The sequence below is a fragment of the Manis pentadactyla genome, chromosome 4, assembly GCF_030020395.1.
Source record: "Manis pentadactyla isolate mManPen7 chromosome 4, mManPen7.hap1, whole genome shotgun sequence".
Lineage (NCBI taxonomy): Eukaryota > Metazoa > Chordata > Mammalia > Pholidota > Manidae > Manis > Manis pentadactyla.
The window spans coordinates 142,232,256-142,258,077 of NC_080022.1; the positions used below are offsets into that span (position 1 = coordinate 142,232,256).

General features: G+C 35.0%; 1 protein-coding gene across 3 annotated transcripts in view; it reads right to left on the bottom strand.

The window, feature by feature from the left end:
- Positions 1-1,613: 1,613 nt before the first annotated feature.
- The window catches only part of GOSR1 (golgi SNAP receptor complex member 1), a 39,764-nt gene continuing 15,555 nt past the window's right edge, over positions 1,614-25,822 (bottom strand). For all 3 annotated transcript variants that reach the window (XM_036906250.2, XM_036906249.2, XM_057501071.1), the window contains exons 7-9: positions 16,581-16,610; positions 8,399-8,481; positions 1,614-5,563 (exon numbers count right to left, since the gene is read on the bottom strand). In XM_036906250.2, the coding sequence (XP_036762145.1) occupies positions 5,439-5,563; positions 8,399-8,481; positions 16,581-16,610 (238 nt within the window). In that variant the 3' untranslated portion in view covers positions 1,614-5,438. The remainder of the gene's footprint in view (positions 5,564-8,398; positions 8,482-16,580; positions 16,611-25,822) is intronic.

Below are 25,822 nucleotides of genomic sequence, written 5' to 3' on the forward strand. Positions count from 1 at the left end.
ACTTCAGAGAGTTAGTAATAAAGGGCTTTGCAAGCCGAGTGGCTCTGCCAAGATGGGAAATCTTAGCTGAGTGGAGCGGAAGGCATCAGGCTAAAGTGCAGCCCTCCCTGCTTCAATTCAGCCAGCAGATCTGTATCTTGGAGGAGGAACACGCTTGTTTCTCTCTTGAGTTTGCTTTAGAGAAACAAGAGGAAGTGTTCTGACAGCAAACATCTCCAGTGAGGTTCTCCCGATACCAGACAAGGCATGTTGGGACAGAGCCCCAAATCCTTTCCCAGGAGCAGCAGCATGTCAAAGCTATTCCACGCAGAAGGGAAATGCACCATTGTTACGGTATGGTTGCCACAGACTAAGGATCTGAGTTGAGTTGCTTTGTCAGGCTTGGCCTCGGCCATCTTTAGAAAAACGTCTGAAGTCTAAGCCAGAAGGTACGAAGAGTTAGGCAGGAAGTCTGGTCCAAATCAGAGCCACTACAAAAACACTTTCTAAAGTGTAAAGCTTCAGTGTGTTAGTTACCGTGAAAAAATAGTGACTTATAAACGAGTCCTCCTTTAGTAAGCACTTGCTAATAGCATTCCTTGAAAATAATTAAGCCACAGGACTATAGATTCTAAATGTTATCCTCTTCACAATCAGGCAAAATTGGTGGTTCTTTTACAGCTTCTTTCCTAATCATGCAGAATGAATTAAAATGTATTTTGTGGAACTAGCCTAAGATTTGGCATCAAAGAGCCCTCAAGATTCAAATCCTTATTTTACTGTTCACTCTGGTTTTGAGCAAACTACTTAATCCTGGGCTGTTTCTTTCTCTGTAAAAGGGAATGTTTCCTCACTAAAAGGTGTGGGATTTTGTATGTCTGTGTGGAGGTGTGCACATACAGGGCTGGGTGGGGCACATGTTAGGTAGCTGAAAAAGTCAGGATCCCAAGACAGAGGTAGCACTTTAGTGGCCATATTGAATGGATGGCAGGAAAAGCTGGGGTGGCCAAGAAAGGAAGGACAGGGTGGTAAAAGAGAAAGGATGAAGAGGGGCTGGAAGCTCACTGCTAATGGGGACAGGGCTTCTTTTTGGGGTGATACAAGTGTTCTCAAGTTAGACAGGGGTGCTGGTTGTACAACTAATATACTAAAACCCATCATTACAATTCCAAAATAATTTTATGGTTTGTGAATTATATCTCAATTACACTGTTATTTATACAAAAGGACACAGAAAACTTGAATAAGAACATTTGGAGAGGTAATGGGAAATGAGGGATTTTCAAATTCTCTATGGTAGGGTGGAGAATCAAGTTCTGATCTATAGGATTAAAAAGTCATTATTTAAAAGGGTGAGAACCTGGTTTTCTCTTGCTAAATTCTACAATTTTACATTCCCATTATACCTTCTGAGTTTCATTTCATAAGAGATTCTCCTTCACTTCTTGGGCTAAATTATTAGTGGAATTATTATGTTTTTGAATGGTAGGTGACAGCTTTTCAGTACCTGTACTGTTTCACCCTGGGTTTTAGGACATCCGGAGGAATACTTATCACTACTAATACTTTCACAATCACTATCCCAAACTGCCTCAAGGTACTGTTCCAATACAAACAATCATAGACACAACCAATTAGATTTCTAATTTATTATTAAATTACATAACAAAGCTTCTCCTATACAGTCAGAAAATGAACATTTAGATGAGAACAAAAACAATAAAACTGGTCCCAAGAAGGCATTTTAAAAGCAAACAATTGGAAAGTGCATTTGGAATAGATTTTTAAAAATCGTGTTGGCATTTTTCATGAGGGAAACATCTTCCATCATGGTCAAGTGTGACTGGAATTGATTTCCCTCCGTCTAAGACCTAACAGGATGGAAACAGATGCAAATACTTTGATACCAAAATGAGACCTTAGGTACAAAGAAAATAAGATCCCTCAAGACATGGCTCCGTTTTGTCTCAGCCTCTCTTATCCAATAAACATCCTTAAGAGTCACCTGTTTCTTCCTCATTTTTTTTTCCTCTATAAAACTTCAGGGTATGCAGTTTTATAAAGGAATAAAAAGATTAGTTTATAAAGACCATGATAAAAAGCTCTACACCATTTTGGAGATCAGGTTAAACAACCCCTACCCCAAAAGGAGAATGGAACACAATCATCTTGATTTTCCGAGTAGAGCCCATTTTGTTTTTTACATTTGCCACAAAATTCAGTGTAACACTAGACATGGCCATTTATCCTCAACAGCCTAATACAGCAAATTAGAAAACTCTTGTCAGTCAATTTCCAAGAAATCGTAACTGGCTAATCAAACATGAGGTATTAGAAAACAGAAAAGGTTAGTTCAGTTCCATAAAGTCCTTTCATCGGGTTGACATTACTGACAATGGAAAAGAAAATTAATGGTGGGAATGCAAGTTCAAGGTGACTCAATTCCATAGAAGCCAAGTCATTGCATCAAGACTCAGTATTTTCCTACTCAGATACATTCAGCATAGAGCAGGAAAGAACTAAAGTAAATAGCATTTGATTCCAGGAACAAAAAGTGCCCTCACGGTCTCCTCTTATCACCTGTCTCTACTCATGTTTTCATTCCCATGCTGGTCTGAGTACTGGCCAGTATGGAAAAAAGCATTCTCTGTAAAAGTGAATTTTGGTACAAAGGAGAGAGGAAGAGAGGAAAAGATAAGTTCTTTTCTAACATTAGGAAAATCAAGAGTGAGCAATGTGGGTTACAGGGAATCCTTCTGCATCATTAATAGTAAGAATGCAGAGATAGCCAGGACAGATCAACTAAAGTATCTGGATATCTGGGCTTGAACTTGAGTAACAGATTTATTAAACATTTTAAAGTTATCAACACACATTAAAACAAAATCTCAGAAGCATACTTTTGGAATTTTCTGCCCTTTTTGTTGCCATATTTTTCACGTTTTAGTGAAATGGGAAGAAGTTCTGAGTGCTTTCTTTGCCGTAAGGAAAGATCCACTCTAAGACAATGGCTGAGAGAGAATAACTTCCCTAAAGAAGCAAAATTTAGGACCAGGAACAGCAAGTTCTTCTCTGGAACTTTCCAGCTCTGACCGGCTCTAACAAGAAATTTACTGTTGGCCCCTGAACCTAGCAACTCATCTGTAAAGACAGCAAAAAGGGAGAAAATCAAGATTTTTTTTTTAAAGTTAAATGATGTGAAACTGAAAGAATTCAAGTCAGCTACCATGGGGTCCATACTGAGCCTCTACCTGTAAATGGCACACTTGTACTTCTTCACTCTAGGGTTTCTCTCTGCACACGAGGAACCGTAAGAGGAAACAAGGAGCACTGTTCTAAATGTTTGGCCCTGGGTCACCTCACTATGGGCTACGGCACTGGGAGGTTAGTCAGACCTACCTGACACTGACACCTACACAAGCTTTTTCAACTTTCTTGGAAGAACTAGTTTCTTTATTTTCATAAAGAAAATCACCAACACAATTCTATTATTTCATTTAAACATAACCCTAATGGAAGGGCTCATCAGCCATCCAAAGTGTTTGCTTACTTGCAGCAAGCAAGATTAGCTCGGGTTTTACTCTCACACAATCAGCTTTAACAAATGCACCAAATAATCAGACCAATAAAAAAGACTGGCAGTGTAATTAAATAAATAACTTTATTCTGATAACTTCAGATTTTATAAATGCCAACTATGTAGTAACCAAAGTCCCATAAATTCTAGCTGAGGCACAACCACCAATCAAGGCCCTTTGAAAAATCAAAGATAATAAAGTGTCAGGGGAGAGAAGTTTTGCTCTCCCAACAGAGAATTTAATAAATGAAGTTCTCTGATCTTTTAAGGTTCACATTGGGAAAACTTAAACTTTCTTTTAAGGGCATCCCAATCAGCTCACTGATCAATCAACCCATATTAGAAAAATAAACCCCATATTCAAAAAAATACATCAAATGCCCTTCATACCCAGACATAATAAAACTTTTTGACACCAGCATGAAAAACCTGTTTCTAGTCAGACTGGGTATTATTAGCCTACCCATTAGTTGTTCATCAAGTTCATCTCAACGTCACCATGACACACTTGTGATGTAGTTAAAAATGACATCTAGGATCCTTCCATTCCCTGTGACACATAGTCTGAAGTCAATACTATAAATAACATAGTAAATTCCAATGGTGAAGAGCAGCTTGCTTTCTTGGTGAGGGGTACAGGTGTCGGAAGTCTTCAAACTATTTGTGGTAGTTCAGTTAGACAAGTAATGAACTTACAGACTCTGAGAAATGGTGAACTTGAATTCTGGTGGTTGGTTTAAAATTCTGTCACTGTCTGAGGACAGTAATAGAAGACAGGTACAGACAGAGACAGACTCTGTCTAATGCACCTTCAAGAGTAAAGCCATTCTCTGGATGTTCAGAAGAGCCTAACAGATTAAGAATGACTAGGTTTTCACAGAACACAGAATTCCTGGTACACCAGGCAGTAGTTCTTAAACTTTTGCTCATCAATCATGGCGTATTTACAAATGGAATTATTTGGATGGTGACCCCTCCATCAGTGTGTTTGTACATGAGCCTTGTTGAATAGATCTCACTGAAAATCAACAGTCCCCTTAACTCAGCTACCAGTGTTAATCCACTTGAGGGCACCGATAGACAGTGGCTAGTCGTATCTTTTTTCATGGCAGAACTGAAATTTCATTCTCCTCTAGCAGCAAATGTTAATCCAATAGAAGAAATAAACCAAAAAATCAAAACCAGTAACTAACTAAAAAAAACCCTGTCATTCTTGATGTTTCCCCAGTATACAATTAGCTCCAGTGAGCACACAATTTAAAAAAGTAAAGAAAAAGGCAAAGGTTTTATGTTGTATTTGTTTTGTGTTTCTGACAACCTCAACCATGGTGAAGTTACCTGTCAGCATCTCAAAGAATGTGTGAAAAATGTAATTTTCCTTGAATACCAAAAGAGTTGGAGACATAGTAGAAATTTACAGCATAGATGATATAGAAACAACTTGTGATTTCTCATCATGGGTGTAAAATAAAAGGACAGGAGCTATTTTTATTCACAATCCAGTCTGGTGGCTGAAAGGAAAGCAGTCTTTGGATACAGAGAAACTTGGTTTTCTAAAGAGTCCAGTTGTAAGACCTGGCTTGTCATCAGCCTTCAACACTATCGCTGAAGCACAGACTCTGTTCTGATTGGTTCACTTACCTCCTGGGGAGACAAAAGCAACGGAAAACTAAAAACAAGGAAATGTGTGTTAGAAAAGGTAGCCCAGAAAACTGGCTTCAGCTCAACCTGACCATGTCACAGAGTCCATCACTATCAGTCTTGAATTAATCCTGTTGGTCCGGCTAATTATCAGGACAGTGGACATCTCCTTCCTATTTTTCTTTATTCCAGATCAGGGCATGATAAGTGGTAGTTGTCAAGAGTCCCTGGAGCTGCTCCATCAATGGAAAGCATACAGCAGCAATAGGATGGTACAAACACCAATAACACCACCCAGGATGAGCGAGTCTCGCCGCTTCCTAAGGTTGATCCGCTGGATCAGGCTGTTCACAGCAGGAAAACGGTCTTTGGGAAATCTTTATTAAGGTCATATTTGGAAGAAGTTTCTCTAGTGAAAAGTCACATGAATCACAAAAATATAGATCAGTGGGGTCCAGAAACAATAAAAGATGAAAAGAGAGAGGAAAAGAAAATCATACTGAGGGAGTAGTTAGCAAACACATGCCACAACTGGGAATACATTACTGCTAAGGCCCTAAACAAATTCAAGCCTCCCAGTACACTGTAGTATGCAGATAAGAATAATGAAAAGAAAAAAGTAATAGTATCATTATATTATCCCATGTATTGAGGGATTACTGCCACGCTACAGGTCAGGGAGGGAGCCAGTATGCTAAGGACCAGAGGAACCTGCAGGGCAGGGCTGTAGAGGCACAGCCAGCTCCCACAAGCATCATCCTGGTCCGTTCCCCCCTTTCCTTTCCTTCCTGTTTCATTTTGTCTTGTTTTTGTTTTAACTTCCTTCTCTCAGAAGACTGGGGAACTGTGCCAAAGGGTTTTGGAGTATCTGTTCAGGGAATTGGTGGGAACCAACTCTAAGGTCTATATAATCAGGCCTGGTGAATTATTTAAAAATTTTACTTTGCTTTGCAGCAGTAGGCAGGATATAGTAGGAAAGTGGGTTACACTGCTCTAGCTGTCCTATTTGAGGAATGTAAAAAAAGATAGGAAAATTCAATTTTAGGGGTTTTATTGCAGTCACGGCCATATTTTCTTACTATTTCAAAAAATCTTCATACTGTTACTTATTTGTATGTTGTAGAGCTAAGAACATGCCTGTGCATTCTATATTGCTTTGTATTTCTTGCAGCGGTTTCTGCTAAAACACCTGCAGGTGAATCCTCTTTGTTAATAGAGGGGTTATATGACGGTCAGGAAAACCACCAATAAAAACACCTGTGATACCAGTCCGATGGAATACTCCCTACTGCCTGCGAATCCTTACTGACCTTGCCTGTACGCATGACTCTCAGCAGAGACCATACCTATCTGTGTACTTGCATATTCACATATTGTAGGATTAGGACCATGTCTTCTAAACTTGAATTCCCCTGTGAATCTAGAATAGAGTTTTACTCCCTTAAGACCTACAGTATAGGCATTAATGTGTTTTTTGAATTAATAAAAAAGGAACAATTTGTAGAAACAACTTTTAAAACATGTTAAGAACAAGAAGAATGGAATAATGGGTGAAAACTTTAATAAGGTACAAACTTCATATACAGCAAATGCTTAATCTTTTCTTACTTGGTAAAAGAAGAATCAACAATTCCCTTAGAGAGTATGTAAACGTTTGGCATTAGGAAATCCTGCCTGTAAGTGAATATTTTTCTATTCAGTTTACCTTTAGGGAATTCCCTCTTTCATCTTCTATAATAATCTAAGTCAAACCATGTGAAAGGGTGGTAGTGACCTTGTCCTCTGCACTCAGTTATATATACAAACTCAGGTTTGGCTGGAAAGACCATTTCCTCCCCTTGGCTAGTGACTTAAGCTGGGGCACCCACAGTTCTCTTGGGACTTTTATTATAGTTGTTGGAAAAGATACTCTTTCTCCAATGGGAGTTTTGAACTGGGAGGAGATCACTCTTGCAGCCATCCCTATCACCACAGGCAGAAAACCTGCTTTAGAATGAGGCCAACACACAGAAAACAGATAAAAGAGATGGAGTAGACAGGTGGAACAGAGAGAGGAAAGGCAGATCTTGATAATAAAATCTGAGTCCCTGGATCCAGCCGTACCTTAAGCCAAATTCTGCCCCAGAATTTTATAGATATATGAACAAATTAAATTACTCTTTCTCCCTGCTTTAGTCAGTCTGAATTAAGTTTCTGTTACTATCTGTCTGTGGAGTTCTCACTATCTCACATGCATTTTATATGATTTTTTGAACACACATTCTTTGGGAATGATTGTAATTTGTGGCAATGGTGAGATAGTATGTAAACTATATAGCAATATATAAAATATAAATGATTTTGGATGTACGGTTTTATACTTAGGGTAACAAAGCGAGAAGAAAAGTCACAAAAACTGGAAAATACCAACTTACCTCAGGATATTCTTTTCCTTAGGTAAGTTAGATATCAAACAAAAGTGACCTTATATTATCTAGGACCAGAAGATACTCAACTTCTGAAAGTTAAAGGTCCTTCTTCCCTTAGTAGTTAGGGAAGGAAACTTTTTCCCTTAAAAGGTTTGACTTCTCGGAGAGTAAACAAAGTGTTTCTGAGTATCAGGCTTACCAGTTTCCCCACTGGGTTTCTCAGAAATATTAGTAATCCTAATTTAAATGAGGAAACTGTAGAATTCAAAGATAGAGCTCATAATAAACAAGCAGAGAATCTATCCTAGAGTTTAGCTTGGCACAATTAAAATGCACCATCTGCAGTTAAACTCATCTATGCATATGGCCATCTCTAGCCTTCCTCTTCTAAGCATCTGTCACTGAGTTATTCAAACTGGAGAAAGGAAAAAGAAAAAAACTTATAATTTATTATGTTTAGGTAAGGATGATGTACACTGTGGAGCTCTAACATGGATTCAAGAGCTTTAAAATGTAAAATAACTTTGTGAATAATTTGAAAATTCACATTTATATATATTTTTCTAAATCTATTAAAATATCAAACTCTGGTATGCAATCTTTCAAAAATGGTACTAAACAATTTGAACTTCTGTAAGCAGGAGTGCAGGGTATATTACTGTGTAATTACTGATGGCCTCTACTGCTACTGATGATGGAAACCTGGCAAAAAAAATAAAATAAAATAAACACACATACATAGATTTCCCCCCACCCAAGAAAGCCACAGATTTCAAACTTTCAAAAAGGATACTGGCCAAAGTATTCATTTTGCTCTGAATTGACTTCAACATTCCTCTCTGTGAAGTCATATTTTCTTTTGTTGCCATAGCAATGCTGCAAAGGGGGATAAAGAGAAGATAATCAAATTGGCATTTAAGACACTCCTGCATGGATCCATCATGCCCTTAAAAGTGAACAGAAAACTATGGTGTGCAACACTGTCTTCAAAAGCACTGAGAAGGAAAAAGAAAAAAAAAAATCATTTCCAAAGTCACCTTCCCCTTGTCTTTTTCTGAATGACCACTCCAAACCCCCTGCTATCCTCTGCTGGCTTTCTGGATAAGGCAGTAGGCCATTTCCTGTGTTTTTTTAATTTTTTCAAAGTAACAAATGAAATAACAAATGATTTATTACAAAAGCTTCCTAAAATGCTTTTGAAAGGGGCCAGCTACTAAAATATTGTTAATCAGAAAAAACTGTTATGAAACCAAGAGCTGGTTCCTCGATAAGATAAAATAGACAAACCCCTAGCCAGACTCGTTAAGAGAAAAAAGAGGACATAAATAAACAAAATTGGAAATGAAAAAGCAAGTTACAATGGATACCACAGAAATACAAAGAATTATTAGAGAGTTCTATGAAAAATTATATGCCAATAAATTGGACAACCTAGAAGAAATGGACAAATTCCTAGAAAAGTACAACCTTCCAAGACTGACCCAGGAAGAAATAGAAAATCTGAACAGACCAATTAATAGTAACAGAATTGAATTGGTAATCAAAAAACTCCCAATAAACAAAAGTCCAGGACCAGATGGCTTCATAGCTGAATTCTACCAAAATTTTAAAGAAGAGCCAATATCCATCCTTCTAAAAGTAATCCAAAAAGTAGAAGAGGAGGGAATACTTTCAAACTCATTCTATGAGGCCAGCATCACTCTAATACCAAAACCAGGCAAAGACACCACTAAAAAAGAAAATTATAAACCAATATCCTTGATGAACACAGATGCAAGAATCTTCAACAAAATATTAGCGAACATAATTCAAAAATACATCAAAAGGATCATTCATCATGACCAAGTGGGATTTATTTCAGGGATGCGGTACAATATTCGTAAATCAATCAATGTGATATACCACATTAACAGAAAGAGGGTAAAAACCATTTGATCATCTCAATAGATGCTGAAAAAGTATTTGACAAAATTCAACATCCACTCATGATAAAAACTCTCAAAATGTGTATAGAAGGTACATACCTCAACATGCTAACGGCCATATATGACAAACCCACAGCTAACATACTCAATGGCAAAAAGCTGAAAGCTTTTCCTCTAAGATCATAACAAGACAAGAATGTCCACTCTCACCACTTTTATTCAACATAGGAGATTGTAGCCATGGCAATCAAGCAAGATAAAGAGATAAAAGGCATCCAAACTGGTAAGAGGTAAAACTGTCACTATTTGCAGATGACATGATACTATATATAGAAAACCCTGAAGACTCCACCAAAAAAGTATTAGAACTAATAACTGGAATCAATAAAGTTGCAGGATATAAAATTAATGCACAGAAATCGTTTGTGTTCCTAGATGCTAACAATGAAGTAGCACAAAGAGAAATCAGGAAAACAATTCTATTTACAATTGCATCAAAAAAAATAAAATACCTAGGAATAAATCTAACCAAAGAGGTGAAAGACCTGTATACTGAAAACTGTAAGACACTAATGAGAAAAATTAAAGATGACACAAATAAATGGAAATCTATCCCATGCTCATGGACAGGAAGAATTAATATTGTTAAAGTGGCCATCCTGTCTAAAACAATTTTCAGATTCAATGCATCTCTATCAAAATACCTACAGCATTTTTCAATGAACTAGAGCAAATAATACTAAAATTCATATGGAGCCACAGAAGACCGTGAATAGCCAAAGCAATCCTGAGAAAGAATAACAAAGCTGGGTGGAGGGTGTATTACACTCTCTGACTTCAAGCTATACTACAAAGCTACAGTAATCAAAACAGTATAGTATTGCACAAGAACAAATGCAGAGATCAATGGAAACAGAATTGAGAGCACAGATACAAGCCCATGCATATATAGTCAATTAATATATACTAAAGGAGCTATAAATATATAATAGGAAAAGATAGTTTCTTCAATAAATGGTGTTGAGAAAACTGGACAGCTACATGCAAGAGAATGAAACTGGATTACTGTCTAACTCCATATATAAAAGTAAACTTGAAATGGAGTAAAGACCTAAATGTAAAACATAAAACCATAAAACTCTTAGAAGAAAACATGGACAAAAATCTCTTGAACATAAGCATGAGCAATTTTTTTCTGGACACATCTCCTTGGGCAAGGGAAACAATAAAAAATGAACAAGTGGGACTACATCAAACTAAAAAGCTTCTGTATAGCAAAGACCATCAAAAGAACAAAAGGCAGCCTACAGTAATGGGAGAATATATTCATAAATGATTTATCAGGAAAGGGGTTAACATTCAAAACATATAAATAACTCATATTAGTCAACACCAAAAAAAAGCACAATTAAAAAATGGGTGGAGGATATGAACAGGTGTTTTTCCAAAGAAGAAATACAGATGGCCAATGGGCACATGAGAAGATACTCCATATTGCTAATTATCAGGGCAATGCAAATCAAAACCACAATGAGAAATCACTTCACACCAGTCAGAATGGCCATTATCCAAAAGACAAGAATTAACAAGTGTTGGTGAGGATGTGGAGAACAGGAAACCCTCCTACACTGGTGGGAATGTATTATTGCAGCCACTCTGGAAAGCAGTAAGGAGGGTCCTCAAAAAACTAAAAATAGAAATACCATTTGACCCAGTAATTCCACTTCTAGGAATTTTCCCCCCAAAATTAAAGCCTTGATTCAAAAAGATATATGCACCCCTATGTTTACTGCTGCATTATTTACAATAGCCAAGATATGGAAGCAACCAAAGTGCCCATCAATAGTTGAATGGATAAGGAAGATTTGGTACATATACACAATGGAGTATTATTCACTTACGAAAAAGAAATCCTGCCATTTGCAATACCATGGATGGACCTAGAGGATATTATCCTAAGTGAAATAAGCTAGATGGAGAAAGACAAATACCATATGAGTTCATTTATTTGTGGAATCTAAAAACAAAACAAGTAAAGTGAATAAAATAGCTATCCACTCACTAATAAAAAAGGAAAAAGAAAAAACTGTTGAGAGTAAAATAGGGATTTACAATCATAAATAGAACCAAATTTGTGTAACATATTACAAATATTTATATACAACCAACTCTCAATTAATGAGAGAGTTTTGTCCCAAAATTCCACTTGAGAACCAACTAGGCAGATTTTGGGACATACATGCAACAACATTATGCTGGATTTCCAAACCAGCTAATAAAAGTCACAGATTCATTAAAATAACTGACAGAGAAGGGAAAAAGTCTCTTCTCTTACAAAGGCTATATAGAGTATAGTCTCTTCCATGTGACTGATCTGACATGTGTTTAAAAGAATCTCAGCTAATATCTTTTTGCTATCACTGCCAGGAGATTAATTTTCTGGACATTAGAATCCTAGAGGGAAGGGTCAGTATCAATTTTGAAATGTAACACTTAGAAGACTGCTTTAAATATTGACATTATAAAAAGTAAAGGAAATAGAATGTTTGTGAATAATTCTGAAAATAAGTGAAACATTAAAAAAAAAAAAGCAATAGAGATGAAGAGATTCTGGGAAGATGGTGGTCAGAGCACATATTCCTGACCTCATCTCTGGCCCAATTTCCTCCACAAAGGAACACAAGAACAAAGGAAAACATGATGGGAAGGGTCCATCTGATATGTCATATAGTTTTGAAATTTCCAGGGAAGAATTCCAGGTGGAGGGCTGTACTCTCTCAAGAGAGGGAAAACCAGCGAACTGATGGCAAGGAAGACTAAATTTTCCATCAGGCTTGGGGCAAAGGTCTAGGTTTCATTGCATCCTGAGCTGAGAAGCTCAGACAGTGGAAGATATGGATCTGCATGCACAGGGGCTGCAGTGATGAAGTGAACTGCTTCCAGTCTCTGTAGCTGGGAAAGGACTACTATACACAGCCAGAGACCTATAAGCAGAGAGCTGGTATGATGCCCAGCCTGAAGAGGAAAAATTGCCACATCACCCACTACCACCTGGTATGCTACTGCCTAGGGGTCTCTAATAGACTGACCTATCTGGGAGCTGATTAGCATATTTCTGGAGAGGCAAGGTCAGGAACCCTTAGCATTGGAGGAAAATGCTACATGGAGTACTCTAAGCAAATGAAAAATGAGTCAAAAACAAATTTCAAAGGTTGAGAAGGCAAAGAAGAAACAAAAGTATGTACAGAGATACATAAAGAGACAGATAATGAAGTACTGTTTGAAACAGTAAAAGACAGACAAAAAACCACCAACCTCCCACCTCCCAAATTGGAAACAACACTGGAATGGTTTAATGGATTACGGTATACCCATACTATGAAATAACATTTGGTTATTAAAAAGAATGAGTTCAAGTGTATCACAGAGAAGGATCTCTGGCATCTTGCTGCACTGATGGAGAGTGACTGCATTGGGGTATGGGTGAGGACTTGTTAATATGGGTAAATGTAGTAACCACATTGTTTTTTCATGTGAAACCTTCATTAAGAGTATACATCAATCATACCTTAATAAAAAAAATTTTTTTAAATAAAAATAAAAAGAATGAGCTCACATTATTTCTATTAATCCAGAGAGATGTTTATGATATACTGAATGATTAAAGCAAGCCACAGAATATGTAAAGAATGAGTCCTCTTTTTTATTTTAAATATTTTTGTGTATGTTTGTGTAACAACGAAAAAGGTATTAACTGTCAGTTAATACAGGTTACTTCAGGGGACAGGAATGGATGAACACTACTAGGAGATGCACATTTTTTTTATACATTAGAATTATTTTAATTGTTATAGTAGGAACACTGTACTTTTATAATATATATATATACATAATACAGTTGAAGAGAAAATTGAAGGAATTCCATCTGAGTGATTAAAAAAATGTTAGTAACATTATCAACAGCAAATCTACTACTGTGATTTGTCTCAGTACCATTATGAGTCAAATAATGATTTACAAAAGTCTTCCCTAGATTCCAGAAAAGCTCAAGAACTGAAGATCAGGTATCTGAAGGCGGAACTGTGGAATAGACCTAGCAATGGGAATTCATAGAAATTTATACAAGGAGTTGCCAGACCCCTAAAATACCTTCTCTAAACGATGCACTCAGTCTACTAAACAGCCCCCAGATTGGCGAAAGAGACATTAGAGATACTGACATTTTGAATCTCTCAACAGAACAACCAGTTCCTAATCACCCACTGTGAGGCCTACCACGCAGCAACTACCACCACCCATGTACACAGAATGAGCTTCTAATTGCTGGATTTTGGAACCTCACCCTTTAATACGAACAGAGAGCCAAGAATCACTGGACTTTTGAGAAGAACTCCTAATACAAAAGGCAGAGATCTAAACAAGCCAACAAGAAGAAAAGTAGTCTGAAGAAACAAAGGCAATAGCAGAAGCTCAAGAAACTCTAAAATCAAATTATATATGTCTTCAGAAAGATGAGATAGCACACCCATGAAACATAAAAGCATATAAATATATTTATGTGTGTGTATATATATATATGTAAGAGTGTATCCAAACCTTTAAATTAAAAAAAAGGAAAAGTGGAAATAAAAATGTAATAGGAGCATCCAAAGGACAAATTGAGTAAACTTCCTACAAAGTAGAAAAAATATGAATGGAAAATAGAAAAGGTAAGAAAGGATCAAAAGAAGGCCTAATATATAAATTTTTAAAGTTAAAAACAAAAAACAAAGGGGAAAAAAAGAAAATAAAAAGGGGAGAAAAACTTCCCAGAACTAGGTAAGTTTCCAGATTAGAAGAGTCCACCCAATGCAAAAGACTGGAAGAGATGCACGCAGAGCTCATCATGGGGAGATTAAAAACAAACAAAAAGAATAGGGGAAAAGGGATGATTCTAAAAGCTTCCAGAGAAAAGATGCTTATCATATACAAAGGATCAGAAATCTTAAGTGGCATTGGACTTACAATATGGATAAAGACTTTTTAGATGTGGGAAGTCCAAAAAATTAACCTCCCATTCTTTCTCAGGAAGCTACTAAAGGATGTCATCCAGCATAAAGAGAGAATAAACACTAAATCCAAGAAATAGATGATCCAATAAAGATCATTTTAGCATAATGGTAGAAGGACATCCCAGAACCAGAGCAGTGTAGCAGCCTTAGAGAACAACTAGTGAAGATGAGAGCAGAAGGAGGCAGACAATGTCAACTTTATGTTAAATTTTAGAAACAAAAAACAAAAAGAACAAAGAAGAGTCACAGTGACAAAGACCTTGCATCATTAGTTCTTATTCACAATTTTTCAGTGTAGGTGTATGTTTATGATAGGATGTGATATAATTAAAATATGGTTGTTTTAAGATAAATTTATCAGGTATTTTAAAGATGGAATTATGGCCTTACATAAAGCAAGAATTTAAACCAAAGCTGAGCAATCTGACACCAATCTTTAAACCACGTAGGCCTATGTTTTTCAAACTCTGACTATCACCATTTCCCACACACTTTGACTCAGAAGTAGATAAAGATTAAAAAATAATTCTGCAAAGCACTTTGTATTCCTTGGAGAATGGATATTATCATCATACATTATGTTATTACCTTGTTGAATATGCATGATTTCCAGCACCACACAAAGTATATCTAGACATACTTTCTCATCTCATTGCATCATCTGGAGTCAAGCTGAGTGAAATCTAGGCTGTTATTTCAAGGGTCAAATACTCAGAAGCAAAATATAAGTTCCAAATAATATATAATGCTTTTAAAATGATAAATCATTGATGTGCTTACTGGAACCTTCTTACCTGTTCTGTGAACTAAACTCAGATACTCTTTTTCAACAACGAACAATACTAATTATACATTTAAAGTTAAAGAAATTATAAATATTAAAATATTAGTACTTCTGAATAAAGTGATGAAAAAGTCTATATTCAGTTGTGCACATAATTTAAAATTGTATCTCCAAAAGGAGAAAGCAAAAAATATGTAAAAATACTTAACACTTAAATTTTATATTATCCATAAGTAATCATAACTATCTTTAGAGTCAATGGAATTTTACTTGTGATACCTATCACATTTTGAAATAAACACAGTTATATAAAAGACCTTTTAATTACATATTTTTTGCTTTTTACCTAGCAAAATTGTAGTAGTGATTCAATGGTTCTCAAATGTTTCTATCCTAGGAGGTACTCCAAATTTTTATATTCATATTTACCAGCCCTTATATAAGCCAGCTTTGAATTGAAATACTTAAGGCAGCCTCACCCTAGAAGATGAGGCAGAAAGCAGAGGAAATAAAAAGAAGAAAAAAAGTAAAAGGTTATAGTATGGAAACTTTAAGAATCCCTCGAAAATGTGATTTTACTTTTCAATACTGAGGCCTATGAGGAACAGAAATGTTGTTCCCAAATACTTCATTCTACCTTTTCTGTAAAACAACACTTTAGACATTGCTGAATTAATCATAGAGACCGTACCTACTTAACTTTTTCACTGTCATAAAATAGGTATTTAAAAATTCACCAAACCCAGAGAATTAAGTAGTTCAAACCAACAAATAAATGTGCCTATCTTAAGCAAGAAAGAAACTGTTTCAATGTTATTAAGAGATATACTAAATATTACTGCAGTAGATTTTCTACAGCAGCTTTTAACAGAAACAAGTCTATATAAATGGTATAAATAAGACATTTACCAAATCACATGTTTAAGACTGCTTTCACTGAGAATAAAAAGATTGAGGCTGAAATTACAAAGTATAAATTAATTGGAAAAATAACCTAGGTAAAATAGCCTAATTCAAGTAATTCTGGAAACAAATGTTTTGGGCTTCAAATATCTCTCATAAGGTAAAGAGATGATAAAAATACATTATCACCTAGTGAATGCCCATTTTTGAGGAGGATGAATTGGCTTTAACTCAAGTTATAGGATTCACCTAATCTGTTTGTTTATGTGCAAATAAACATGCAAGGAAGTAAAAAAAATTTTTTTTCCCTACCTTATTGTCTCATCTATCAGACGATCTGAGCTGCAAATAAAAAGAAAATTCAAACTGTAGAATTATAAAAGCACATTCAAAACTTGTAATTAATTTTTCCACATTTTATACATAGATGAACTTTTCAGCCATTTATGTAAACAGAATACGCAGACTTTGGAAACCAACTGAAGAAAATCCTGGACTCTAAATAATTAAATTTATCCACATACATAATTTTTATCTTACTCTCATTTGTTAGCTGAAATAATTTTTCCACACAGATATTTGATGATTAAAGATAGAACAGGTTTAATGACAGTATAAAGAAGAGAGTTCAAAGTTGTCATCAACATCTATTCAAAACTCAAGAATTATGACCAACTTGAGACAGGACTGGCAAATATAGCTCTGATGCATATAAGTAGTCATTATTTTACACCTTAAAGTTCCTTCCTTTTTTGGGAAGTTTTTTTTTTTTTTAAACTAAACCAAATCTCAGCTTACCAAACTTTAGAATTCAAGAATCTGTATAAATATACCAAATGCATCTATGACCTGTAAACATTTGCCTTTATGCAACACACACTGGAAAGAAAGATAAAAAGTCATTTTAGGAAGGAACTGATGGCTAAGTCTGGCAAAGGGGCAGCTTTACAGCAGACAGCAGGAAAACACTGAGTTACCTTGACACTGTGCACGGTACACAGAAGGCATTCAAATGAATACTTGCATGTTTTTTCCGAACTACTTTCCAAAAGAATTTCTAAGTTCACTGTATAAACCAGTAAGTTGAGATTTCTTAATAGGAAACCAGGAAACTTAAGGTTTTGCATAAATTAGGGACAAAGATGGGCTTTAAAAATGTCATAAATACCTTATATAAACCCTGTGGTAAAGAATTTCAAAAATTACAAAGATAGTGGAGGGATTAAGAGCCAGACTGTGTGGCCTTTGAATGCTGGCTCTATTACTTATTAGCTATCTGACATTAGGAAAGTTACTGTGTGCCTCAGTTTCCTCATCTGTAAATAATTTTTAAAAACCCTACTTGTTAAGAGGGTTAAAGAAATACACACACACACACACAAATGATTAGAACAGTACCTAGTACATGGTAAGCACTAAGTATTTGCTATTATTACAGTAGTTTCTCAATAACTATAGAGTAATTATAAATCTAAGTATAAAGTTGATATAAATTTCCAGATAAACCTTCTGTTCTGTTTATATCTCTTGATTATAAAATATGCACTTATTTAGTTAACAAAATGTGTATGAAGTGCCCATGAGAAGCACAGACAAGGGCTTAAAAGATAAAGCAGTATGAATCTTACAGTGGAAACAGATAACACATAAACCTACAACTGTCTTGGTAAAGTAGCCACAAGGTCACAAAACAGCAAGTGGTTAATTAGACTTGGACTAATATTTCCTTGTTCATAGAAAGGTTTGGTTGACTGTCCTCAACAGGGACTTTTAGTACATCAAAGTAAATCTTTAAATAAGATATTTAAAAATCCAGGCAGTATAAAATGAAAATAAATAATTCTACTGCTAAGCTCAACAATCTGCAGTAGGATAAAAAAGCTGTTTTAGTGCTAACAGATATTTATTTTACAGATACATTTGGAAAATACAGAAAAAACAAAGATAAATGTAGTGATCATTTGTAATCTCTCTTCCACTAACATTAATATTGTAGCACCTTTCTTTCTGGTCTGGGTAGGCCAAAGAGTCTCTTTACTCCCTTTTCTCATGGTTTATTTATTTATTTATTAAGGTATCATTGATATACAATCTTAGGAAGTTTTCACATGAGCAACACTGTGGTTTCAATATTCACTCATATTATCAAGTCCCCATCACCACCCATTGCAATCACTGTCCATCAGTGTAGTAAGATGCTACAGACTTTTTCATGGCTTATTCAGCACAGAAGTTTTATTTTATAATTATATGAAGTTACTTAAGGACAAAAAGTTAAGCATCTGACTCACAATTCTACCCAGTTCAGGGAGATTAAAAAAAGGCAAAAGTAAAAGCTAAATTATTAGCAATGAGGTCTTGGAAAGTAACTTTTTTTCATTATTTTAAATTAGTAGACATCTTTTTGAACAGTTTCAGGTTTATTGAAATATTCAGAAGAAAGTTCAGAGTTCCCATATATATACTTACTTTCCCCCACCCTTAACATCTTTAAATGTAGTACATTTGTTACAACTGATGAACCAATATTGATACATTACTATTAAGTTAGGTCCACAGTTTACAGTAGGGTTCCTTCTTTGTATTATACAGTTCTACAGGTGTGAATGAATGCATAATGTCATGTATCCACCATTAATGTCATATAGAATAGTTTCACTGCCCTGAATATCCCCTGTGCTCTACGTATTCCTTCTTCCTCCTCTCCCCACCCTGAACCCATCAACAGCTATCTTCTTACTGTATACAGTTTTGCCTATCGTCATATAGCTGGAATTATATAGTACATAGCCTTTTCAGACTGGCTTATTTTATGCATTCAAGGTTCTTTCATGTCTTTTAGGGTTTGACTAATCCAGCTCTGTATCACTGAATAATATACCATTGTATGAATGTACTAGTTTGTTTATCCATTCACTTATTGAAGGACATCTTTTGCTTCCAATTTTTAGCAATTATGAGTAAAGCTGCTATAAACATTCATGTGCAGGTTTCTGTTTAGACATCGGTGTTCAATTCATTTAAGTAAATACCTAGGGGCATGACTGCTGGATCATATGGTAAGACTAAGTTTAGCTTTTTAAGAAAACTGTCAAACTCGCTCCCCATACCATTTGTATTCTCACCATCAAGTGAGAGTTCCTGTTGTTCCATACGCTTCCCAACATTTGGTGTTGTCAAGTGTTTTGGATTTAAGCCATTCCAATAGATGTGTAGTGGTACCTAGTTGTTTTAATTTCCAATTGATGACATGATGTTGAGCATTTTTTCATATGCCTGTCATCTGCTTGTTTTCTCAGATGAAATATCTGTTCAGGTCTTTTGCCCACTTTTTAACTGTTGAGTTTTAAGAGTTCCTTGTATATTTTGGATAATAGTCCATCAGATATATATTTTGCAAATATTTTCTTTCAGTCTGCTTGTCTTTTCATTCTCTTGAAAGTGTCTTTAGAAGAGCAGAGGTGTTAATGAAGTCCATCTGGTCAATTTTTTCTTTCATGGATAGTGTTTTTGGTGTTGCATCTAAAAACTCATTGCCAAACTCAATGTCACCTAGATTTTCTCCTATGCTATAACATTTCTTGAAGTTTTATAGTTTTAAATTTCACATTGAAGTCTATGATCTGTTTTGAGTTATTTTGGGGAAAGGTGTTAAGGTGTCTATAGCCATCGTCTTGCATGTGGATATCCAGTTCGAGGAGCATTTGTTGAAAAGACTATCTTTTCTCCATTGAAATTGCCCTTGTTCCCCTGTCGAAGATCAGTTGACTATATATTTGTATGGGTGTATTTCTCGGGCTCTCTATTCTGTTCTACTGATTTATTTATTTATTCTTTCACCAACACCACACTGTCTTGATTACATAAAATACACAACATAAACACAACAGGAAGTATAAATGGGGAAGAAGTTTTGGTTTTTTTTTGTCCCTGCAAAGTATTTTAACCAAATATTTGATGTAAAAAATTTATATTTTTTATGTCAACGGATTTGTTTAACTATAGCAGAAAAAGAAAGCTTAAGAAAGTAGTGGGAATTGCAGTTTCAATTTGCTATTACTCAGGTAAATAATTTAAAAGGACTGAAATCCCAAGAAACTACCTAAATCATGAAGAATCTTTGAAATATTAAGGAAGCATTTTCCAATTTGTTTCTGAAACTCCTAAAAAATTAACTTATGTCAACATAAACAAATGTGGCTATATAACTAAAAATGGAACTATACTTTTCATTTTATGTTTATGTTTCTTACATATTTATAACCCAGAAAACAATTCTTTCATAAATATAATAACAGAAATTCAATAATACTAGCAATCATGAAACTATAAAGAAAAAATTGGCTAGTTGTTCTTATATCGAGGTCCTAGTTAAACCTCAAGCACTTGGCTCTATGAACTCACCATATGGAGTTGTCATGGGGCTTAAAAGGGATAGTGTAAACAACAGTATCTTGTTAGCTATATGAGCCTACAGATATATGATTGATGTAGATCAAGGAACTTGTACATATCACAGTCTCTTGTTCTGGAATCCCCTTTCTTGATTCTCAACAAAAGTTGCTTATATTCAAAGTCCAGCTCAAAACTCACATCTTTTGTGACACCTTCCCTCATTTCATCTGTATATCCAGGCATTATATAAAAAATATAATTCCAATTTATACTACAGTATTATCCTTTCACAGCTCTTTGCTCTTCATTAATTCATTCACAAATTTAACAAGCATTTAAGATATGTCAGACATTATACTACACACAGAGGAAAGAAATCTTAAATTTGTAAAGTTTACAGTTTTTTCACATACATCTTATCATTTAATACTTTTTAAAAATACAATATTTCACAGGATACCATAATTACATGTTTATTATTTCTCCAACCAGAATGATTTCTCCGGGGATAGAGACTGAGTCTGATTCACCTTTGATTCCCTACCATCTAGTTCAATAGGAGAGACACTCACTAAATGCTTGATAAATGAACAAATAAATGAATAACAGACACTTGTTGGATAAATAAAATATCAATCAGTTAACACTGAATTAATCCTTATTAATTTTTACAGGGATGGGGGAGGACATACATATATTATGTAAACATACATCTGGAGAGAGATATGGAGAGAAAATCCTCACTACAGCAGAGTACGTCTGACTCAAGTTTTACAGTTTAATAAAGCCATGTATTAACTGAAAATGGATGATTTCCATATAGCTCCAAGTGAACAAAAATGAGTTCTGTATCAAAGTTCCTAACCAGGTCATTCTGCTTTGTAATACTGGACATTACCACATGAATATAAAAATAAGGAAAGTATTGTTCAGGGTATTATTAACCCGCCTTATCATCTATTCTAATATGCCAGAGAGCCATCTGTGACAAATGGAGCTTTGATATATAATTTTTAAATATCCCATGAATGGAATGATAGTGAGATAGTCAAATGTTACCAGTTCTCATTAGCTAAAAATTCAATTCTCTTTTATACAAATGACCCCTGACACAAGTAAGGGCTATATCTTAACATCTTTGCATATTCCCAAGTTTATGGCCACTACCGTTACGTGTAGTTTCTTCCATAAACTTCTCATTTTTCTACTTAGGAGCACCACTTTCTTAAGATTACTTCACTATCATTACCTTTATAATGCTGTTTTTTTCTTGCAGTAAAGTATCACAAAGAAACAAAGTATATGTATGTGTGGGTATAAATCATTTCATGGTAGCTACCAAGTAAGTAACAATAAGCAACAAATATGAAGCTTAGAAGTGAGGATGAAATGTTATCATGTTCTCCAGATAGGTTCTTCAATCCCATCTCTATGGCACGTGATACCCAAGTTTGTATCTCAAAAATACTATGCATCATGAACCTTTAGGGTCCACAAATAGTTGAGAAAGCTAATGTTGAACCCTGAATGCCAAAATTCTACTATATTGCCCCATACACAGATGTTATAATACAAGCATTACTTAATTGGAATCATATGGTATTTATTAACAATATATAGAGAAACACAACAAAAGTTTTTCAGAGACAACCATTCCTTGCAAAGGCCACTAAATTAGGTGAATACATGTCTCATACATTTCAGATATAATCATAGTCCATTAATACAATAAGAATTTCATTTTATGAAGACTATTCTGGCATCCAAAGTATTTAAAAATCTATTTCAGAAATGTAGACTGACAGTGCATATAAAAGGTACCTCTAGTACTTGCTTTTCTTAGCTTTATAATCCTAGGTTCTGCTTTATACAGAAATGCCTCACAGTTTACAGACTTCTTACATGCATGAGCTTAGCAATTCTGTGAAGAAGGCCCCATGAGAATCATCTTAGAGAGGTGTGCAGTACTGCAAAAGCAACACAATCAGGGGAGCTAGGTTTGAATCTTGGCTTTTACTAGCTATACAACCTCCCAGAAATTTGGCTAAAATCACAAAACAAACAAGGTTGAGTTAATGTTTGAAAATATTCAATGTAATTTAGCATGTTACAGTAACAAAGAAAAAAATCACCTCAATAAATGCAAAAAAAAAGAAGAAAAATTCAACCATGACAAAGACTTTTAGCAAGAGAGAGCCGAGGAGCAATGACACCTCAGTGGCAATAAACACAGATACTAGTTTCTGAACCACTCTCCAATAAAAGGAACCAAGGCTTTTTGGAGAAGTGGTTGATTCCAGAGCTCAGACAGAAAAAATAGATGAGCCATGAACATTTTGTCTGTAGTACCAGATTGTAAAGGATGGGGCACGTCAAATGACAGAAGCTAAGACAAAAGAGCTCCCAATGGCAAAAGGTGGAACAATTTGAACAAAATAACCCTAGTGCTAGATTATAACACACACTATAAGTATCTATGAGTCTATGCTGATAGTTAAATAAAATAAATGATGGAGAAGGAGCAGCTCTTACAGTATTCCAATTAATCAACATATAAGGACTGATGGAAACAGGAAATCACCAGTGAGCAAACACCACAGGAACAATAGGGGAAACAAGATTCATTAATTGATGCTAAAATTGGTGGGAAAAGTTTGAAGAGAAACGGTATTTGCATCATCTGAAGGCATCTTCCCCTATATTTATTAATCACAATGGGAAATATAGTAATTTTACAATGGAGAAAGCTAGCAGACACTACCTTAATTGAGCAATCTGGATTAACATTATCAGTAAGATACACGGACATGATACACACTCTAAGAGGGCCCAAACACCACCCTTTGGAGTCTTGCCAAAATTATGTAAGGTCATAACCATGACACTTTAGACTCCTACTCAGTTAATTTTGTAGACTGTCCCTCAACTTGGGTTTGTCTGATGTCTTCTCATGATGAATTAAGGTCAGGCAATTCTGTCAGATTGGAGGAGACTAAGAAGACATAACAACTAAACGCATTATAGGATCCTGAACTGGGTCTTGGAACATAAAAAGAACATCAGTGGAAACTTTGGTGAATAAAGTCTGTAGTTTAGATAATAGTATTATAGCAATGTTAATTTGCTGATCTTGATAACTGTACTAAGGTTATGTAAGACATTAACATAAGGACAGCTGGATAAAGGATATACAAGAATTCTCTGTACTATCTAATTTTTCTGTGAGCTAAAATTATTTCAAAATAAAAAGCTAAAAAAATCCAACAAAAAAACAACTTTTTGGCAAAATGGGAAAAGAAAGGCTCTTCCTCAGCCTGATTAAGGGCATGTACAAGAACACTGTTAATATAAAGGATAGGTGTTTTCCCCTAAAATACAAAACAAGGCAAGAGTAGCTGCACTAACCACTTCTATTCAGCATTGTGTTGGAGGTTGCAGCCAGTGCCATCAGGGAGGAAGGGCATAAAAGGAACACAGATCAGAAAGGAAGAAATAAAACTATAAAAGTGATTGTAAGAAAATCCCAAAGAAGTTACCATGAAACTGTTACAGCTAAAAAGTAAATTTAGCAAGGTCACAGAATAAAAGGTTATACGCAAAAATCAATTATATTTCTATACTAGGAAAAAACAATTAGAAAATTAAAAATTCCATTCATAATCATATACCAAAACAGGAAATATTTAAAGATAAGTTTAACATAATTTGTGTAAGACCTATATGCTGAAAACCATAAAATGCTGTAAGAAATAAAAGAAGACCTAAATAAATGGAAAAACACACCATGATCCTGGATTGGAAGATATGCTATTGTTAAAATGGCAATTCTCCCCAAATTGTTCTATAGATTCAAGGTAATCTTATTTAAAATTATATATGTAAAATTTTATATGGGTGTAAAGGAACCCAAAAAGTCAACAATTCAGAAATACAGAACAAAGTTAGGGGACTTGTACCACCTCATTTCAAGGCTTACTATAAAGCTATAGTAATCAAAATAGTAAGCTACTGCTATAAGGATGGACCTGTACAGAGCAATGGAACAGAACAGAGTTCAGAAATAAACTGTGTTAGTACATATGGCCAATTAGTTCTCAACAAAAAGTGCCAACATAACTCAATAGGGGAAAGGAGAGTTTTTTCAACAAATAGTGCTGAAACAACAGGATATCCATGTGGTGAACAATGAATCGCAACCCCTGCAAATGCTTACACTACACACAAAGATGAAGTAAAAATGCTAAAACTAAAGAACTTTAGAAGAAATCACAGGACAAAATATTTGCAACCTTCAGATAGATTTTTTAGGCTGAAAATAACCATAAAAGAAAAATTAATCAACTGGACTTCTTCAGAATGTAAAACCTCTGCTCTCTTAAAAGTCATTGTTACCAAAATGAAAAGGTAAGTTACAGGCTCAAAGAAAATATCTGCAGAACCACTATATCTGACAAAAGACTTGCTTGTATCCAGAGTATAGAAAGAACACTTAGAACTCAATGAGAAGAGAAACAGACCAATTAAAAAATGGGCAAAAGATCTGAACAGACACTTCACTAAAGAAGATACCCAAATAACAGGTAAGCACTTGAAAGGCTGCTTTATCATTAGTCATCAGAGAAATGCAGATTAAAACCACGATGAAATATGCAGATTAAAACCACTACATACATATTAAAATGGCTAATATAGAATGATTGACAATAGAAGTACAGACAAGGACTTAAAGCAACTAGAACTCTTAACACTGTACTGGCAGGAATGCAAAAACGGTACAACCACTTTGGAAAAGAATTTGACAGGTTCCTATAAAATGAAACATATACTCACACTTACAATCAATCCAACAATACAACTTGTAGGTATTTAATCACGAGAAATGAAAACATATGACCACACAAAATTTTGTCTATAAATGGTCATACTGCTTTATTTGTAATAGCTCAAGCCTAAAAACAACCCAAATATCCATCGGTGGATGAATGGATAAACAAATTGGGGTATATCATACAATGGAAATTATTCAGTTATAGAAAGGAACTGACAACTAATACAAAAAACAAACAGATGAGTCTTAGTAACACTATGCCAAGTGAAAAAAGTATATACTGTATGAACTCATTCATATGAAATTCTGGAAAAGGTAAAACTAACCTATT